The 18513-nt window shown below is 41.3% G+C and overlaps 1 protein-coding gene across 1 annotated transcript in view; it reads left to right on the top strand.

The window, feature by feature from the left end:
• Nucleotides 1-450: 450 nt before the first annotated feature.
• The window catches only part of tef (TEF transcription factor, PAR bZIP family member), a 35001-nt gene continuing 16938 nt past the window's right edge, over nt 451-18513 (top strand). Inside the window, exon 1 of the mRNA XM_003220993.4 lies at nt 451-680. Coding sequence (XP_003221041.2) covers nt 578-680 — 103 coding nt within the window. The 5' untranslated portion in view covers nt 451-577. The remainder of the gene's footprint in view (nt 681-18513) is intronic.

The following is an 18513-nucleotide window of genomic DNA, read 5'->3' as shown; positions in this document are numbered from 1 at the left end:
CCCACTTGACTAGTTTTCCAAAATATCTCACAACCTCTGAGGATGCCTGCCATAGATGCAGGCGAAACGTCAGGAGAGAATGCTTCTGGAACATAGCCAATACAGCCCGCAAAACTCACAGCAACCCCCTTTGGCATAGGCTTGAGGCCTTGTATGACAACCCCCAGCCATGATTCCGGTCATGAAAGCCTTTGACAACGGCTTGTTGAGAGTTTGTGCGGTCCTGATGCCCACAATCTATGGCTTGACCAAAATAGGGAGGGTTCATTTTTCTTGAGTTTTAAGCCTTCTTTCACAAATTAGGTAAAAGGCCCAATTCTTCGGACGCTGATTGGCCGAGGCGGGCCTTGTGGAGGGCTGGGCGGCGCGCTGATTGGCTGCTTCCCTCCCTCGCTTTTCCCTCAGTTGAGCGCGCTTTCGCAGTCTGGCTCCGGGCGCCTTCCTTTCTGAGCGGCTGCTCTTGTGACTCCGCGTCTTTTGCGCCAAATCCGGCGTCCCACGTGGCCGCCCTTCCTTCCTTTCCTTCGGGAGGGAAAGGAGAAGGGGTCCCCTTGCCTACTCCCCACCAAGGCGGGAAATGTCCAGCTGCCAGAGGTTTGGCGCGGCTCCGGCCATGGACTTCCCTGAAGTCCTGAAGTCCCTCCTGGAGTACTCTTTGCCCTGGACGGGAAGCCTGAAAGGTAAGGTGGCAATGGCATGCATAGGCTGCCCTTACTATAGGCATGGGCCAACTTGGGCTCTTCCTTCCAGGTGTTTTGGACTTCAACTCCCACCATTCCTCACAGCCTCAGGCCCCTTCCTTTTCCCCCTCAGCCGCTTAAGGAAAGGGCCTGAGGCTGTGAGGAATGGTGGGAGTTGAAGTCCAAAACACCTGGAAGGAAGAGCCCAAGTTGACCCATTCCTGCTTTAGATTCACTCTGTCACATTGGGCAGGAAAAGAAGAACTCGTGGGAAGAAAGTTGAGATATAAATATATATAACTAGTCTTGTGACAACCTCGTGAAACCACAAAAATTCTCTTGTCCCCCCACGCTGTTCTACATTTACAGTAGAGTCGCTTATCGAACCTTTGCTTATCCAACGTTCTGTATTATCCAGCTGCCTTTGTTTTTGTAGTCAATGTTTTCAGTACATGTATTGAACTGCTTTTTCTGTCAGTTTGTGGTAAAACATGATGTTTTGGTGCTTAATTTGTAAAATAATAACGTATTTTGACGTTTAATAGACTTTTCCTTAATCCCTGCTAACTATCCAACATTTTCACTTATCCAACATTCTGCCCACCCGTTTATGTTGGATCATCGAGACTCTGCTACAGTAGAGTCTCAATTATCCAACATAAATGGGCTGGCAGAACGTTGGATAAGCGAATATGTTGGATAATAAGGAGAGATTAAGAAAACGCCTATTAAACATCAAAATAGGTTATGGTTTTACAAATGAGGCACCAAAACATCATGTTATACAACAAATTTGACAGAAAAAGTAGTTCATTACACATAATGCTATGTATTAGCAATACTGTATTTACGAATTTAGCACCAAAATATCACAATGCATTGAAAACATTGACTACAAAAATGCGTTGGATAATCCAGAACATTGGATAAGTGAGTGTTGGATAAGTGAAACTCTACTGTAATTTGACATTTAATAGGCTTTTCCTTAATCCCTGCTTACTATCCAACATTTTCGCTTATCCACAGTGTGTTAAAGCACTGAGCTGCTGAACTTAGCCCCAGCTCCTGCCAACCTAGCAGTTCGAAAACATGCAAATGTGAGTATATAAATAGGTACCGCTCCGGCGGGAAGGTAACGGCGCTCCATGCAGTCATGCCGGCCACATGACCTTGGAGGTGTCTACGGACAACGCCAGCTCTTCGGCTTAGAAATGGAGATGAGCACCAACCCCCAGAGTCGGTCATGACTGTACTTAACGTCAGGGGAAAACCTTTACCTTTACTTAACATTCTGCCCGCCCGTTTATGTTGGACCAGTGAGACTCTACTATATATGAAACTGCTGGGAGAGATTGTCCGGAGTTTTGGAGCTCAGTGACAGATTTATGTGGACGACACCCAACTCTATAACTCCTTTTCCACCAAATGCCAAGGATGCCATTCTGGTCCTAAACCGGTTCCTGTCATCAGTAATGGACTGTATGAGGGCCAACAAGCTGAAGCTAAATCCAGACAAGACAAAGGTACTCCTGGTCAGTCGTAATGTGGATGTGGGATTTCAACCTGTGTTGGATGGGATCGCACTCCCCCTGAAGACTCAGGTTCGCAGTCTGGGGGTGATCCTAGACTCATCGCTGACCCTGGAACTGCAGGTGTCAGTGGTAGCCAGGAGCACCTTCGCACTCCTGCCCGTACCTTGAGACGCCAGAATTGGCCATGGTGGTCCACACCTTAGTCACATCCCGAGTGGACTACTGCAATGCTTTCTACTGGGGCTGCCTTTGAAGATAGTTCGGAAGCTGCAATTAGTGCAGAGATCGGCTAACTTGAACGCCCTATCACTAGAGGATGACTCCCATGCTGCGGCAGCTCCACTGGTTGCTGATCTGTTTCCGGGCTAAATACAAAGTGCTGGTCGTTAACTATAAAGCCCTAAACGGTTCGGGTCCAGGCTATTTGTCTAATCGCATCTCCCTATACCAGTGGTTCCCAACCTTTGGGCCTCCAGGTGTTTGGACGTAAACTTCCAGAAATCCCAATCATTTACCAACTAGTCTGAATTGTGGGAGCTGAAGTCCAAAATATCTGGTTGGGAACCACTGCCCTATACAGACCATCCCGTGCACTGCGGTCAGCAGAGGAGTCCCTCCTCTCAATCACATCCTGTCACAAGCTTGTTTGGTGGGAACGAGAGAGATGACCTTCTCCATGATTGCTCCCTGTCTCTGGAACTCCTTCCCTAAAAAAATACAAACGGCCCCACCCTCCTCTCCTTTAAGAAACTTCTGAAAATGCACGTACGCACTTTACTGTATGGAGAGGAAGAGGACTAGGACACTTTAACCCATTGGAACGCTGGCTAACCCACTTGTATTTTATGGCTCCTACAATATATCTTAAATGAGCACTTTTTAAAACCATTTAAAATTAGCCATTTTAAAACCATTTAAATATAACGGTATCTTAATTGCTTTTAGGGTATATGTTGTAATGTTTTACTTGTGTTTTAGTTTACTCTTTCTTATTGGATTGTTTTTGATTATTTTCATCTTGAGGCTTAATTTTTTGTTGTAAGTTTACTGTTGTTAATGTGCATTATCTTGTATTATTTTGATGTGCTTGTGCTCATTTCATCTTATATGGGTTTTCTGAGCTAAAAGCTGTATACTGAAGATAGTTTTTCTTTTCTGGAGCACAGGCATGAAGAAGATAGGTTCTGTAGGTTTGTTCTTAAGTTGAATTTGCATGTAAGTCAGAATGGGTACATTGTTAAGTGTAACTCCAGCCATATATATATACTGTATATATATGTGTGTGTGTGTGTGTATGGTAAAGGTTTTCCCCTGACATTAAGTCTAGTCATGTTCGACTCTGTAGGTTGTGTTCATCTCCATTTCTAAGTTAAAGAGCCGGCATTGTCCATAGACACCTCCTAAGTCATGTGGCCAGCATGATTGCATAGAGTGCTGTTACGTTCCCGCCAGAGCGGTACCTATTGATCTACTCACATTTGCATGTTTTCGAACTGCTAGGTTGCTGGGGCTGACAGCGGGAGCTAACCCCCATTCCCCAGATTCAAACCACCAACCTTTTGGTTAGCAAGTTCAGCAGCTCAGCAATTTAACCCGCTGGCCACCCGGGGCTCTCGTGTGTGTGTGTGTGTGTGTGTGTGTGTGTGAACATCCCTGTGGTGTTCATTTTGCTGCCTTTGTCCTTGTTCAGAAGATTTCACCTCACTTTTTGTTCCTGTGATACTCGGATTTTGAAAGATTTGACTTGCTGTGGAAACAAGAATTGTTGATAAGGCTTCAGTTTCCACATGATAACTCTTTTAGGAGTGAATTTTCCTTCTCAGGGGTAAATTCCTCTCACTTCCTGTTGTCTCATCCCCATTCTTAACTGTGAATAGTTGTAAGTTGAATGGTTGTAACTCGGGGACTGCTTGTATTTCCTTTTCCTGTTAACAATATTAGGAGATTGGGACAATGCAGAGTTGACTAGGATCACATAGCTGCTGTGATGTTTAAAAAAAAACTTATGTTGTTCTTACGCATGGTGTTATAACAGACTTCTATCCATGGTGTGAATTTAGATGTGCTCTTGGCTACTTTGCTCAAACTCAAACTCCTTTCAGCATGTCAAATCTATGTAAATACGGCAATATAAAGTGTGTTCCCTCTTTAGAAATGGGAGGGCAATTGTGGTTAAAGCGAAGTTGGACAAATGGTGCCATGATGAAAATAGGATAGTGGAGAATACACCTGTTTTCCATTTTTGGACCCTAGCATATTTTCCCCCAGTACTGTTTGTTTGATCTTCCATTTCTTCCTTGCAGAAACTTGTGCAAGAATCTGTCTATCTAAAACAGAGCCAAATGTGGTTTTTATGGCATTCTCCCCATCCTTAAATCTCTGTTACTGCTTCAAAAATATCATTAGAAACAGGAGTCTGTAGCTTTGGCAAATGAGTAGCAATACACGTTGGAAAGAAAATCTGTCCAGGTGAGACAATGAGTCCAAGGATTAAAGAGTAAATAACACGATGACAATTAGTTCTTTGATGTTAATATTCAGATTATAATTGGTGAAATGACCTGATGGATTTTATCCAAGACGTGTCTTGGAAAGAAAAATGAAGATCTCTATGAGATTGATGATTTATTCTCCCTTGGATGGTGTTCATTATGGCTATTCTGAAGTTGGATTCTTACGTTATGATGTCTTCACAGCATTCTTGCCTGGTGAACTCCCTATCACTTAATCAAACAGATGTTAGCATTTACTGGACATTAATATTAAAGTATACAGCTTTGTGAAGCTAGACGACCTCATATGGAGTGCCCGATGATGATGATCATGATGAAGAATTCACTTATATATTGCCTTTACCACAAAACAGGGACTAAATGCAGCTTCCATAAATTGAAGCCAACATAGATAAAAACATATATATATATACTCATACAAAAAGGTATTGTTATTTTCTCATAATATAAATAATAACAATAACAACTTTTTATTTATTACCCGCCTCTCCTTTCAGCTTGAGCCAGGCTACAACACAGTCAAAGATATCTATAAACACACATATTAAAACATAGTTTTAATAGATACCCCAATACAATGCATCTTTCGGAATAACAGGTAGAAAAGTAGATATGAGTGTCTCCCTTTATCCTCCTGCAGTAAATTAATTTGAACAAATGCCCAGTTTTTATTTTTCCATCCAACTGGAAGCCCCTTGTGAGTTGTTGTGCTAGCCGAGGCTCATTAGAGTCAACATCAGGCAACATCTGGTGGGCCACAAATGTTCAGCTCTGCCCTATCAGAACTGTCTGGCCATGGAGTCACTTTCTACTCATATAAATACTATATTTCCATGTATTGTTAAAGGCTTTTCATGGCCAGAATCACTGTTCTTCCTCCCACCCTGGACACACCACTTGCCTCACTGCTAACAGAACCTCTGAAGATGCCAGCTACAGATGCAGGCGAAACATTAGGAGAGAATGCTGCTGGACCATGGCCTACAGCCCGAAAAATTCACAGCAACGCACTATATTTCCATGTTTGCCTCTCTCTTCAAAGCTGGCCTTCTCCCTGCCCAACACGAAATGGAATGTCCCATCACGAGTTGAGTCGTGAATCCTCCGTTTTATCTTCTCAATGTCCATAACTAATGTTAAAACGAAAAGAGAATTGAAGCTGCAGTTCACGGACTGCCAAATTTAAAAAAACTAAAATGTGCACTTTGTAGTCTAGCACACAGGATTAAACACACTGCCCTGTTTAATCTCCTTGGTACTCAGTATAACTAATTCCCAAAGAAGCCTAAGTAAAATGCCTAGGAATAAGCTGTCTCATCTCGTTTCCATTCCATGTAGAGAAATAACTGGGAATTGTAGTTTGGTGAGACAACAGCAAATATTAAATAACTTGTAAAACTACAACTCCCATAATTCCATAGGATTTAATCATGGCAATTAAAGTGCTGTCGAACTACATTAATTCCACATGTAAGTGCACCCATTGCCACCACTGAAGTAAGGTTTAACTGTTGGTTAAATGGAGAAGGGATGAGGTGGCTTAGTCGTAGACATTTTACTTAGGCTGGATCCGCACTGCCCAATATCCCAGGATCTGATCCCAGATTATCTGTTTATCCCAGATTGTCTGGCAGTGTAGACTCATATAATCCAGTTCAAAGCAGATAATCTGAGATCAAATCTTGGGATATACGGCAGTGTAGACTCAGTCTCCAGCTGCTTCTGTAATTAGTTTAGGAAATACTGCATGGCATGCATCTATGTTTCCCAAGAAAAAAGTACGGACAGAAGGGATAGCCAGAGTAATACCACTACAACTTCACAGTATTTGTCACCTGAGATGGTTCCCTTATCCTTCCTAACAGTAAGCTGACCATGCAAAGAGCCTTGATTGTATTGATGATAGTTCTTCTGTGTCAGGTACGCGTATGTAGAACCAGTGGCTGTCTAGAAGCTGATGATTTCCTAGGCATATTATCCCATGCCATCGATCTGGATGGTCAGGGCTGACAGGAATTGGAGGCCAGCAATCTATGGAGGAGCACAGGTTCCTAATCTTACAAAAGGCACTGTTTGCAAAGGGAACTGGGGTCCAGTTTAAGTGAGATGCCCACCAGCCGGGCAAGCCAGCAAACGCTTCCTTCTGAGGTGTCCCACATACTGTGTGACTTGTTTAAACTAGATCACCCTGTCTTCAGATCCCGTGTTAGCATGCCAGAGATAAAGCAGATTTCCTCACATTGCACACATGACAGCTTAAGCAAAGTGATGGGTGTGTGAGGAATGCTTGCTGCAAAGGTAACTTTTTCTTCTTCTGCCCTGACATATACCGTAATAGGGCTGCTTTCTCTTTGTTTGTGCGCTTGTGCATGTGCATTACTGCCCTCTACTGGACAAAATACTTTGCATGATACATTTACTATAAACTCCCTGCTCAGAAAAAGTTCAAGTAAAGTTTCAGAAATAGACAGAAATGCAGGCTTGGGGTGCATGCTGTAAAAAAAAAAAATAACTGATCGCTTCAGCTTTTACACATGGGGCTTCTTCATTTGAGTATATTTGCCCAGCCTCCAGGTAGCTACTAGTGTTTATAAATATTTGTGATCTACAACATGAAGCGTATCCTTTCATGTTTTCTGTACTCACAGTGAAATAACATTTCTATGTTTGGGTTGCTGTGAGTTTTCCGGGCTGTATGGCCATGTTCCACAAGCATTTTCTCCTGACGTTTTGCCCACATCTATGGCAGGCGTCCTCAGAGGTTGTGAGGTGTATTGGAAACTAGGAAAGGGAGGTTTATATATCTGTGGAAGGTCTAGGGTGGGAGAAAGAACTCTTGTCTGTTGGAAGCAAGTGTGAATGTTGCAATTAATCACCTTGATCAGCATTGATTAGCCTTTCAATTTCAAGGTCTGGCTGTTTACTGCCTGGGGGAATCTTTTGTTGGGAGCAGTTAGCAGGCCCTGATTGAGTCATGTCTGGAATTCCTCTGTTTTTGGAATGTTGTTCTTTATTCACTGTCTTGATTAGAGTTTTTTTAATACTGGCAGTCAGATTATGTTCATTTTCATGGTTTACTTCTTTCTGTTGAAATTGTCCACATGCTTGTGGATTTCAATGGCTTTTCTGTGTAGTCTGACATGGTAGTTGTTAGAGTGATCCAGCGTTTCTGTGTTCTCAAATAATATGCTATGTTCAGGTTGGTTCATCAAGTGCTCTGCTGTGGCTGACTTCTCTGGTTAGAGTAGTCTGCAGTGCCTTTCATGTTCTTTGATTTGCGTTTGGTGGTCCCTATGTAGACTTGTCCACAGCTGCATGGTATACGGTAGACTCCTGCAGAGGTGAGAGGATCCCTCTTGTCCTTTGCTGAACGTAGCATTTGTTGAATTTTCTTAGTGAGTCTGTAGATAGTTTGTAGGTTGTGTTTCTTCATCAGCTTCCCTATGTGGTTAGTGGTTCCCTTGATATATGCTAAAAACACTTTTCCTTTAGGGTGAATCTTTGTCTTTACTCTCATGGCTTGTTCTTGGCCTTGCAACTCTTATATGTTTACTTTTTGTTATTTTGTTTGAGGCTGCAAAACAGTAGGCCCCTCAATAATGGAAATAGGAGAACTGTCCTTATCCTTCCCCAGGATCCAGACATATATCCAGTTGACGGGGTGCTATGTTCCCTCCCCTTTCCCTGCCAACCCATTTTCCATAGAGGGAAATGAGAGCGTGAGAATGTCTGGATTGAAAAGGTTCATTTCCCCCCCTCCCCAACTGCTCACACCACCTTACAATATAGGAGAGGAAAAACAGGTAAAGATAATTGAGTGTAGAGACATAAAAGATTTGACACCAGCTCAACTGGCACCCTCCAGATATGTGCTATCATAACCCTGCCCCCTAATTCCTAAACAGTCACCCATTGCTGTCCCACACTCATGGAAGGTGCCGGATTGTGGGAGGCTACTTAAATATGCAGAGGCATAACTGGAAATGTGACTAGGTACAGGTGCACTTGGTTTGGAGTTCACTTCTCAGACAACATACTACACTATTAACTTCTGATTTCTGCCTCTTCCTTTTTTGCTTCAGGCTCATAGTCTACTTGTGCCGCCTATCTTTTTTGAATAGTTTAGAATTAAAAACAAAATCTCCAAGCAGCCCAAACATAGTTGTGTTTTTCTGGGTAGGAATTACTGCAAATAATAATAATAATAATAATAATAATAATAATAATAATAATAATAATAATAATAATTTATTTGTATCCTGCTTTTCTCCCACAAAGGGACCCAAAGCAGCTTACAACATATTAAAAGTGATAAAAGTCCAAAACAATCAGCATATATAACACATAAGGGATAACTAAGGGAGTGATGCATATAAAAGCTACAGAGGAAAAGGTACCTTACCCCCTTGCCACCAGAAATGTCCAAAATAAGTAATATTTCCTAACTCCCTACCTGGAGTCCATTTGCCACAAACAATATTAAACACAGGACCTCAGGCCTCTAAGGAAGCTTCTAGTATTTGATATGTTCAGTTACTTGGATGCTGAACATTTAGGGATTTTAAAGAAAAATCAGACCCTTTATTAGTGAATTGCCAAGCAGTGCCTGGTTATCTTTAAACCTTTTAACAGTTCGGCATCTAAATAATTGAATATTAGAAGCTTCCTCAGAGGCTTCTAATATAATGTAAAAATAGCCATAACATCATCCATTTATTTGATCCCACTATATTTTATGCTAATTGAAGCTTCTGGTTCATCAACAAAGGGAAATTCAAATACAATGCAATAAATTAGTTTAATTTTCATGTCCCACAGTTTAGTTAACAACAGCCAAGCAATCTGTTTCCAAGAAGGGATAGATCGCAAAGTTGAAGAAAGATGGTAATAGGCCACATAGACTGTTTGGGCTTCCAAAGAGAGAACCAGATCTAGTAGCAAATTGAATCTGCCAATCTGACTTGTTAGGAGTGCATTCAAGTGTCAAATATGCTGAAACAGGACAAGTGCACCACGACAACTCCGCTTTTTCTAGACTGATCTTCAGTTTAATAGTTCTCAATCAATCTATTACTATTCCCCAAGTTCAACCTGGCACCTCCAAAACCTCATCTGTGTCTGATGAAATGAAATTGAGCTGATTCTCATCTGTATAGCGATGAACACATGACTCAGCCAAAATCTCCAGATGACATGTGTCCTGGTTATCATGTTGCTTTTGTGCATTAGTATATAATTATAGTGTGTGGAAATCCATTAAAACTAATCTTATTAGTCTGAGCTCCAGATTTCATGTTTAATGATAATTTATTTTCCCATCCATTCTGTAGCAATATTTCTTGCAGAATGACAGGTTCTCAGTGTCACCATGTGTTGGAATCTAGGTTTTTCTGAAGTCATGTTAAAATGCAAGGCCATGTCAAAACATTTATCAACTTGAAGAAGGGTAATCAGACCTTCCACTCATTCAAATTAAGTTCCATGTTACCCAAAGCCAAAGATATTTATTTTGGTATCAAGCAAAAGATCCAACAAGTATCTCTTCACATTCCTGATATCAAAAATACAATAATATTAGTAGATAAGGATTTTCTGTATGGGGTTTTATGTGACCTATAGACTCCAGCTGTCAAGGTGATGCATGCCATATGCCAGAAAATATGGAAAACACAAGAATGGCAATCAGATTGGAAAAAATCAACTTATATCTCCATACCAAAAAGGGGAAACGCTAAAGAATGCTCAAACTTTCGTACAGTGACACTTATTTCACATGCCAGTAAGATAATGCTCAAGAGCCCGTAAGGTAGACTCCAGCAATACATGGAGCGAGAGTTGCCAGATGTACAAGCTGGGTTTAGAAAAGGCAGAGGAACAAGAGATCAAATTGCCAATATCTGCTGGATAATGGAGGAAGGTAGGGAGTTTCAGAAAAACATTATTTCATTTTATTGACTATTATAAATCCTTTGACTGTGTGTATCATAATAAATTGTGGTAAGTTCATAGTGGTATGGGGATACCAAGTCACCTTGTTTGTCCCCTGAAAAATCTGTGTAACAACAAAGTAGCAAGAGTAAGAACAAACCACGGAACAACAGACTGGTTCAAGATTGGGAAAGGAGTATGGCAGGGCTGTATACTCTCACCCTACCTATTCAATTTGTATGCAGAACACATCATGCGACGTGCGGGGCTTGATGAATCCAAGGGTGTAGGTAAAATTGCTGGAAGAAATATTAACAACCTTAAATATGCAGATGATACCATTTTGATGGCTTAAAGTGAGGAGGAGCTGAAAGGTGAAAGAAGAGAGCGCAAAAGCTGGGTTGCAGTTAAACATGAAAAAACCAAGATTATGGCAACCAGACATATTGATAACTGGTAAATAGAGGGAGAAAATGTGGAGGCAGTAACAATGATATATTTCTAGGTGCGAAGATTACTGCAAACACAGACTGCAGCCAGGAAATCAGAAGACGCTTCTTGGGAGAAGAGCAATGACCAGTCTTGATAAAATAGTGAAGAGTAGAGACATCACACTGGCAACGAAGGTTCGCATAGTTAAAGCAATTGTATTCCCCATAGTAACCCATGGATGCAAGAGCTGGTCCATAAGTAAGCTTGAGTAAAGGAAGACAGACATTTTTGAACTGTGGTATTGGAGGAAAATTCTGAGAGTGCCTTGGACCACAAGAAGATCCTACCAGTCCATACTGCAGGAAATAATGTCCAACTGTTAACTGGAGGGAAGGATATTAGAGACAAAGATGAAGTACTTTGGCCACATAATGAGGAGACAGGAATGCTTGGAGAAGATAATGATGCTGGGGAAAATGGAAGGAAAAAGGAAGAGGGGCTGACCTAGAGCAAGATGGATGGATGTTATCCTTGAAGTGATTGGCTTGACCTTGAAGGAGTTGGGGGTGGCGACAGCTGACAGGAAGCTCCAGCGTGGGCTGGTCCATGAGGTCACGAAGAGTCGAAAGTGACTGAACGAATAAACAATAACATAAACTCCAGTCCATCCATCTAAGGCAGTGGTTCTCAACCTGTGGGTTGCCAGATGTTTTTGCCTTCAACTCCAAGAAATCCTAACAGCTGGTAAACTGGGATTTCTGGGAGTTGTAGGCCAAAACACCTATGAACCCACAGGTTGAGAACCATTGATCTAAGGACTAATGATAGGGATGGTCCTAAAGACTGGGTGTGGAACAAAGTACTAAAGAAAGCATAGAGCAGTGTATTGTTCTTGTTTGACTATAGTGAACATGGTTTCTTTGGTAAAATTATTATTATTATTATTATTATTATTATTATTATCTGCATTTCTATACCGCTTTTCTCACCCCTGGAGGGACTCAAAGCGGTTTACAATATAATAAATGGCAAAATTCAATGCCTTACATATATATAAAAATGTATCACATATTTAAATAAAAAACATACAACTGTAGATTAAAACAATTAAAACTATAAAAACATCAAACATAGACATATGTATGAAACATATTACAGCAATTAACATAGGTCCCTTCTTTACCCCCACCACCATCCGCCATCTCCCTCTTCATATTTTCAACCTATCTTTGTATACCCTCCCTGCTCCCCAGGGAGCAAGAATTGCTCACACTTATTAACATTGCATAGCCAGCCAGTGCTTCAAGATGTGTTATAAACATCTTTAAAAGACCAGAGACATATTAAGCTAACTTTTCTTTTCTTTGACTGTAATAAAATAGACTGGAAATAGGGTATTATTGTGACTCTGCCAAGTAGTATATGCCACCCTTGAATCTAACAGTACCCCAAAGCAAGAGGTTTTTAAAATTTTTGTATTACTTGATTTTCCTACAGCAGAATATTTTGTAAATTAAGACGTCAAGGGTTTATTTTTTATGTAGCACCGTCAATCCCAATGGCACCTCACTGTCTGAGATGAAAAGAGACACATCCTGCCCCATAGTGGCGGGAAAGCACCGAAGAAAGAAAGATATAAGTAACTTAGCAATGGATGCTGAAAATGCAAAAATGTAGTCTCTACAATTGGGGGTGACATTTAAGAAGTTAATGCTAAAGGTCATCTCAAGACATTTTGCTGCCTGGTGTGAAAGACAGCTTCCATTTCCATCCATCTGGATCTTAATCTACTTAATCTACTGAACTTCAATGTTGGCAAGAGGACATTTTCCACAGCATTTGTGGGCATGTCACATAGCATGCAGCCCTTATTTATGCCTTCCCCATGCTCCCCAATGTAACTCTCTGTACCTAATGGCAAGGCAAGTCAAAACACAGGAAATATGCAATTTAAGAAAAGATTTGAAGGAAGAGTAGTGGTACTGTATACATATTCAAGCTGGATGTTCTGTACAGGAATGGGTCTGCTGCCAGTGGTTCATGTTTTAGCTAACTTTGAAGTTGTTCAAGATGCTAAACAATAAACACACTTCGAAACAGGGTTCAAGACCTTTAATTAAGGCAGATGTTTTAGGTTTAGGTTTTACGTTAGATATAATTTTTGATAGGTTTTATTTAATCTATAGATTTTATGTTATAAATTGTTTTCATATGTGGGGTTATTTTGGACTATTATGTTTGTATTTGTTGTTGTACTGAGGCATTGAATGTTTGCCTTTTTTGGGGGAGATAGGGCAGAATATAAATGAATTATTATTATTATTATTATTATTATTATTATTATTATTATTATTATTATTATTATTATTGAACCCCTTTAAATCCCAGATTAAAATCCAAAACGGATTAATTGCCCTATTATATGGGAGCCCCCAGTAGATGGGACAGCAAGGAAGGATGGGTGATATATTGCTAAAGCAAAAGAAAGTTATATAATTTATTCTATGGGAAATGTATGACCAAGGTTTCTGTAATTAGGATGAGCTAATAAGGCAGTGGTTCACGACCTGTGGGTCCCCAGATGTTTAGACCCAGCTGGTAAACTGGCTGGGATTTCTGGGAGTTGTAGGCCAAAATATCTGGGGACCCACAGGTTGAAAACCACTGTAACAATGCATGGGAGTAGGCTTGTATGTGCTTTTTTGATTATTATAAACTCTCAGTGGGTTAGAAGTTCACAGAAGTTATCAGATTTGTGAATATAAACTATATATTTGTTATATCAAGCTCCTCTATCACACAGCTTATGTACTAGTAATTTAAGTTTATAATCTGTTGTATTTTAGAAGGTTGAACGTGGGGAACATTGTTTACATACCTACAGGGAACTGAGGTTGCTATGGGGGTAATTTTAAATTTTCAAAGTTATATCTAGAATCTAGAATATATTTACAGAAACTGAATATTCTTACTGTAATGTACATTTTACCCATCTCCATTGGAAGGTCTACAGCCATAAAATAAGATTGAATTTGATCTGTACTTGAGGTACTTGCACTCTTCCTGCAATGCACAAAAAAAACGTGGAACATTCTACTAAAAGCATCAGATCAGCTTCATGCCTTTTGCCATTTTCAACTGAGGAATTTCTTACAAGTGGGCAGGAACATTAAATTATTATTTAAACTCACCTGTACCTTACTGTGGAGGTAATCTGAGAAGACTGAATCTGAATTAAAGAAGGACTGGGCTAGTTGGCCTCCCAGATACATTCTACATCTAACATTTTTATTATTCAGTATTAACATTAACAGCCTGTTTGTAGGTATGCAGATGATACCACTCTGATGGCCGAAAGCGAGGAGGAGCCGAGGAGCCTTATCACCAAGGTGAAAGAAGAAAGTGCAAAAGCTGGGTTGCAGTTAAATGTCAAGAAAACCAAGATCATGGCAACTACACCTATTGATAACTGGCAAATAGAGGGAGAAAACGTGGAGGCAGTGACAGACTTTATATTTCTAGGCGCGAAGATCGATGCAGATGCAGACTGCAGCCAGGAAATCAGAAGAAGTAAGCAATGGTATTCCCCATAGTAACCTATGGATGCGAGAGCTGGACCATAAGGAAGGCTGAGCGAAGGAAGATAGACGCTTTTGAACTCTGGTGCTGGAGGAAAATCCGGAGAGTGCCTTGGACCGCAAGAAGATCCAACCAGTCCATCCTCCAGGAAATAATGCCCGGCTGCTCACTGGAGGGAAGGATATTAGAGGCAAAGCTGAAGTATTTTGGCCACATCATGAGGAGACAGGAAAGCTTGGAAAAGATCACAATGCTGGGGAAAATGGAAGGAAAAAGGAAGAGAGGCCGACCAAGGGCGAGATGGATGGATGGTATCCTTGAAGTGACTGGCTTGATCTTGAAGGAACTGGGGGCGGTGACGGCCGACAGGGAGCTCTGGGGTGGACTGGTCCATGAGGTCACGAAGAGTCGGAGATGACTAAACGACTGAGCAGCAGTTGTAGTGTATGAAGCTTGGGGAAGATCATTTTAATGATTCCTTGTAAACATCAAATAAATGTTAGTGCTGATTGAGCTATGTTCCTTATAATAATACTGAATACATAATACTAACAACGAGGCTCCACTTTACCGTTGCACAGATATATCTAAATGCAAGGACTTATACCCACTTACTAGCCTCAACTAAAGCCTCATCTACACTGACAATTTCATGTAGTTTCAAACCAGTATTGAAGAAAGTAGTTTTGCTGTGCAGATGATTATATCGGATATCCTGGAACCAGTTTGAGGTCTGGATGGTGATTACGGAAACCACAGAGCATTAATGTGCATGAATGGCTTTCGTTTATGTGTTTTTGCCTAGCCACTGCAGCTTGAAGCTAGCTTTGAACTGCATTAAATGGTCAGTGTAAATGGGCCTAATTACATGGGATTCCTGTGTGGATTTGCCTTTCAGCAATCGCCAACATCTTTGGAGGGAAGACTTCTGCTTCTATAAAGTGAGACTTGTAGACCTTGTCAGTGATCCGACTCAGATAATACATGACCATATGAAACATAACTCTTGTTTATGTCAGAACTTGACTTCATTACTAAACAAATTATTTCACCCTTGCTTGGATAAGTTTCCTCTCACTCAGGATTTGTGTCCTTGCTCTTTTTGCGAACTGAATCATAGAGAAGACATATATATGCTCTGTTGGGCAGGAACTCCTTTCTCCTTAATGAGCAAACAGGTGTGGTGTGCAGGTGTGGTGAGGGAAACTGGACTGTATGCTTGGGGCGGGGATTGTTTATCATCAGTTTGACCTATAAAGATGCTTGACATTCTGGATAATTCCTGAGGGAGTGAGCTACTGTCTAAAATATTTCAAGCTATAATGTATTGGTTTTTTTTAAAGAGTGAAAATACTCTTTACATTTATACTGACAGATACAGGACTAAATCCAGTTGCTTGTCCGAAATAAATTAAATCAAACAATGGGACAAAGTGTTGCTATGGATTAATGGGTCTACTCTAGTTAGGATAATAATAATAATAGTCAAAATCGAACTGCAAAGGCTCTGGCATAAACCAGTACAGGTGGTCCTAGTGGTAATCGGCACACTGGGTGCCATGCCAAAAGACCTCAGCTGGCATTTGAAAACAATAAACATTGACAAAATCACGATCTGTCAACTGAAACAGGCCACCTTACTTGGATCTGCTTGCATCATTCGAAAATACATCACACAGTCCTAAACGCTTGGGAAGTGTTTCAACTTGTGATTTTGTGGTATGAAATCCAGCATATACATCTCGTTTGCTGTGTCATACTGTGTTTTTGTGTCAATATAATAATAAATCTTTATTTATATCCTGCTTTTCTCCCTTAATGGGACCCAGAGCAGCTCACAACATTATATAAAAGACAGTGCAAAACAATATACATATGCAAATCAATAACCTATAAAAACAAATTTAGAACAAGAAATAAACATATTTAAAACATGTCTAATATAGTTATTGCAAGCAATTCAACAAGACAGATGGTATCATTAGCACAACTCAATAAAAGTTAGCCTTCCTGTCATTATAGCTAAGTGTCTTCATCAAAAGCTTGCGCGAACAGAAAGGTCTTTAGCTGCTTTTAAAAAGATGTCAGGGACAGGCTGTTTTAACCTCCTTGGGGAAGGAGTTCCAAAGAGTTGGAGCAGCCACTGAGACAGCCCTTTCTCTCATCACTGCCAACTGCATTTGCAATGGTGGCGGCAACGAGAGGAGGGCCTTGTTAGAAGATCTTAACATTTGGGCAGGTTGGTATGAGGACATAAAACAACATCAAACAACATCAAACAGCAATTACCGTGTTTCCCCGAAAATTAGACAGTGTCTTATATTAATTTTTGCTCCCAAAGATGTGCTAGGTCTTATTTTCAGGGGAGGTCTTATTTTTCCATGAAGAAGAGCTCACATTTATTATTGAACTAAAAAATGAACATTTATTATATACTGTACAGTAGTTGTCATCACAAACCAGCATAACCAGACAAACTGTGAATCCTATCAAGAAATTCTTGTTACTACCATTATTTCCATGTACAACTGGTATGTACATTTACCAATCCTGCATGCTCTGGTGTTCTGTTTGGCAGGTGCTGGGCATGCTTCCAAACAAAAACTTTGCTAGGTCTTAACTTTCAGGGGAGGCCTTATATTTAGCAATTCAGCAAAACATCTGCTAGGTCTTATTTTTCGGGGATGTCTTATTTTCAGGGAAACAGGGTAAAACCTGAATGGTAATGAACAGTAATGATTACTTAACATTCAGAGGGTAAGAATTTGTGCATAGTACTCTAGGTAGGGCTTGTTGGATAGTGTAAGGGCAATCATAGATAGGGGTGGAAGAGCAGTGTCAATGAACCACTAAAACCTATAACCGCCTTTTGACACCATTTTAACTGCCATGGCTCAATGCTGTGGAATCCTGGGAGTTTTACCAGGTCGTCTCTGTCAAAGAGTGCTGTGGTGTCTCACCAAACTACAAATCACAAGTCGCTTCTGGTTGTGAGAGAACTGGTCGTCTACAAAGACGTTGCCCAGGGGACGCCCAGATGTGTCACGATTCTGCAGGGAGGTTTCTCTCATGTCCCCCACACAGAGGACTGGGTGACTTGGAAAGCGCTGAACGGACTGCGCTCTGGCACCACGAGGTGCAGAGCCCACCTCACGAAATGGATCCACAAAGTGGAGTCCACGACATGCGAATGTGAAGAGCAAACCACTGACCACCTATTACAATGCAGTCTGAGCAGCACCAGAGGCACTCCAAGTGGCCAGCTACTGGTCAAAGGACATTTGGTATAATGTCAAGTTGTTGTTTTTTATCTTTTGTTTGTGTTTTCAAATACATTACAACTTGTACCCTCCGTTCGCTTCTGACACAATAAATAACCAAACTACAACATCCCAGGATTCCAAAGCATTGATTCGTGGGAGTTAAAATGCGATAATTCCACAATGCAGATGCACCCTAAAGCGGGTGTTTTGTTATGGCTTCTCCTCAAAGGCCTTTAAAAGCATCCTAATGCAAAGCGCAGCCAGGATCGAGTCCCTCTGGTGGCCTCGCCCATCCGGTGTCCCAAGACGACCCCTTCCCTTCCTCTTAGGCGCCAAGAGCGAGGGCTCCGCCCCCTCTTCCTATTGGTCACTCTGAGCGCTTCATAGCCCCCACCCCTTTCACTCTCTGTCAAGGTTCTTTTCAGCCTCGAGGACGCGCGCGATAAAGGGGGAGGAGCTCCCGCAAAGCCATCGGGAGGGAGGGGGCGTGGCCTGAAGGCTAACGCGGAGCTCACCCCTACACGGCACGTGCCGCTTCTGCGTCGAGAGCGGTTTGGAGGCGGTGGCTGGGCTTCAAAGGCCTCCA

This window comes from Anolis carolinensis, chromosome 5 (assembly GCF_035594765.1).
Source record: "Anolis carolinensis isolate JA03-04 chromosome 5, rAnoCar3.1.pri, whole genome shotgun sequence".
NCBI lineage: Eukaryota > Metazoa > Chordata > Lepidosauria > Squamata > Dactyloidae > Anolis > Anolis carolinensis.
The sequence above is the reverse complement of the archived record's forward strand: the minus strand, read 5'-3'. Positions and strand labels throughout refer to the sequence as shown.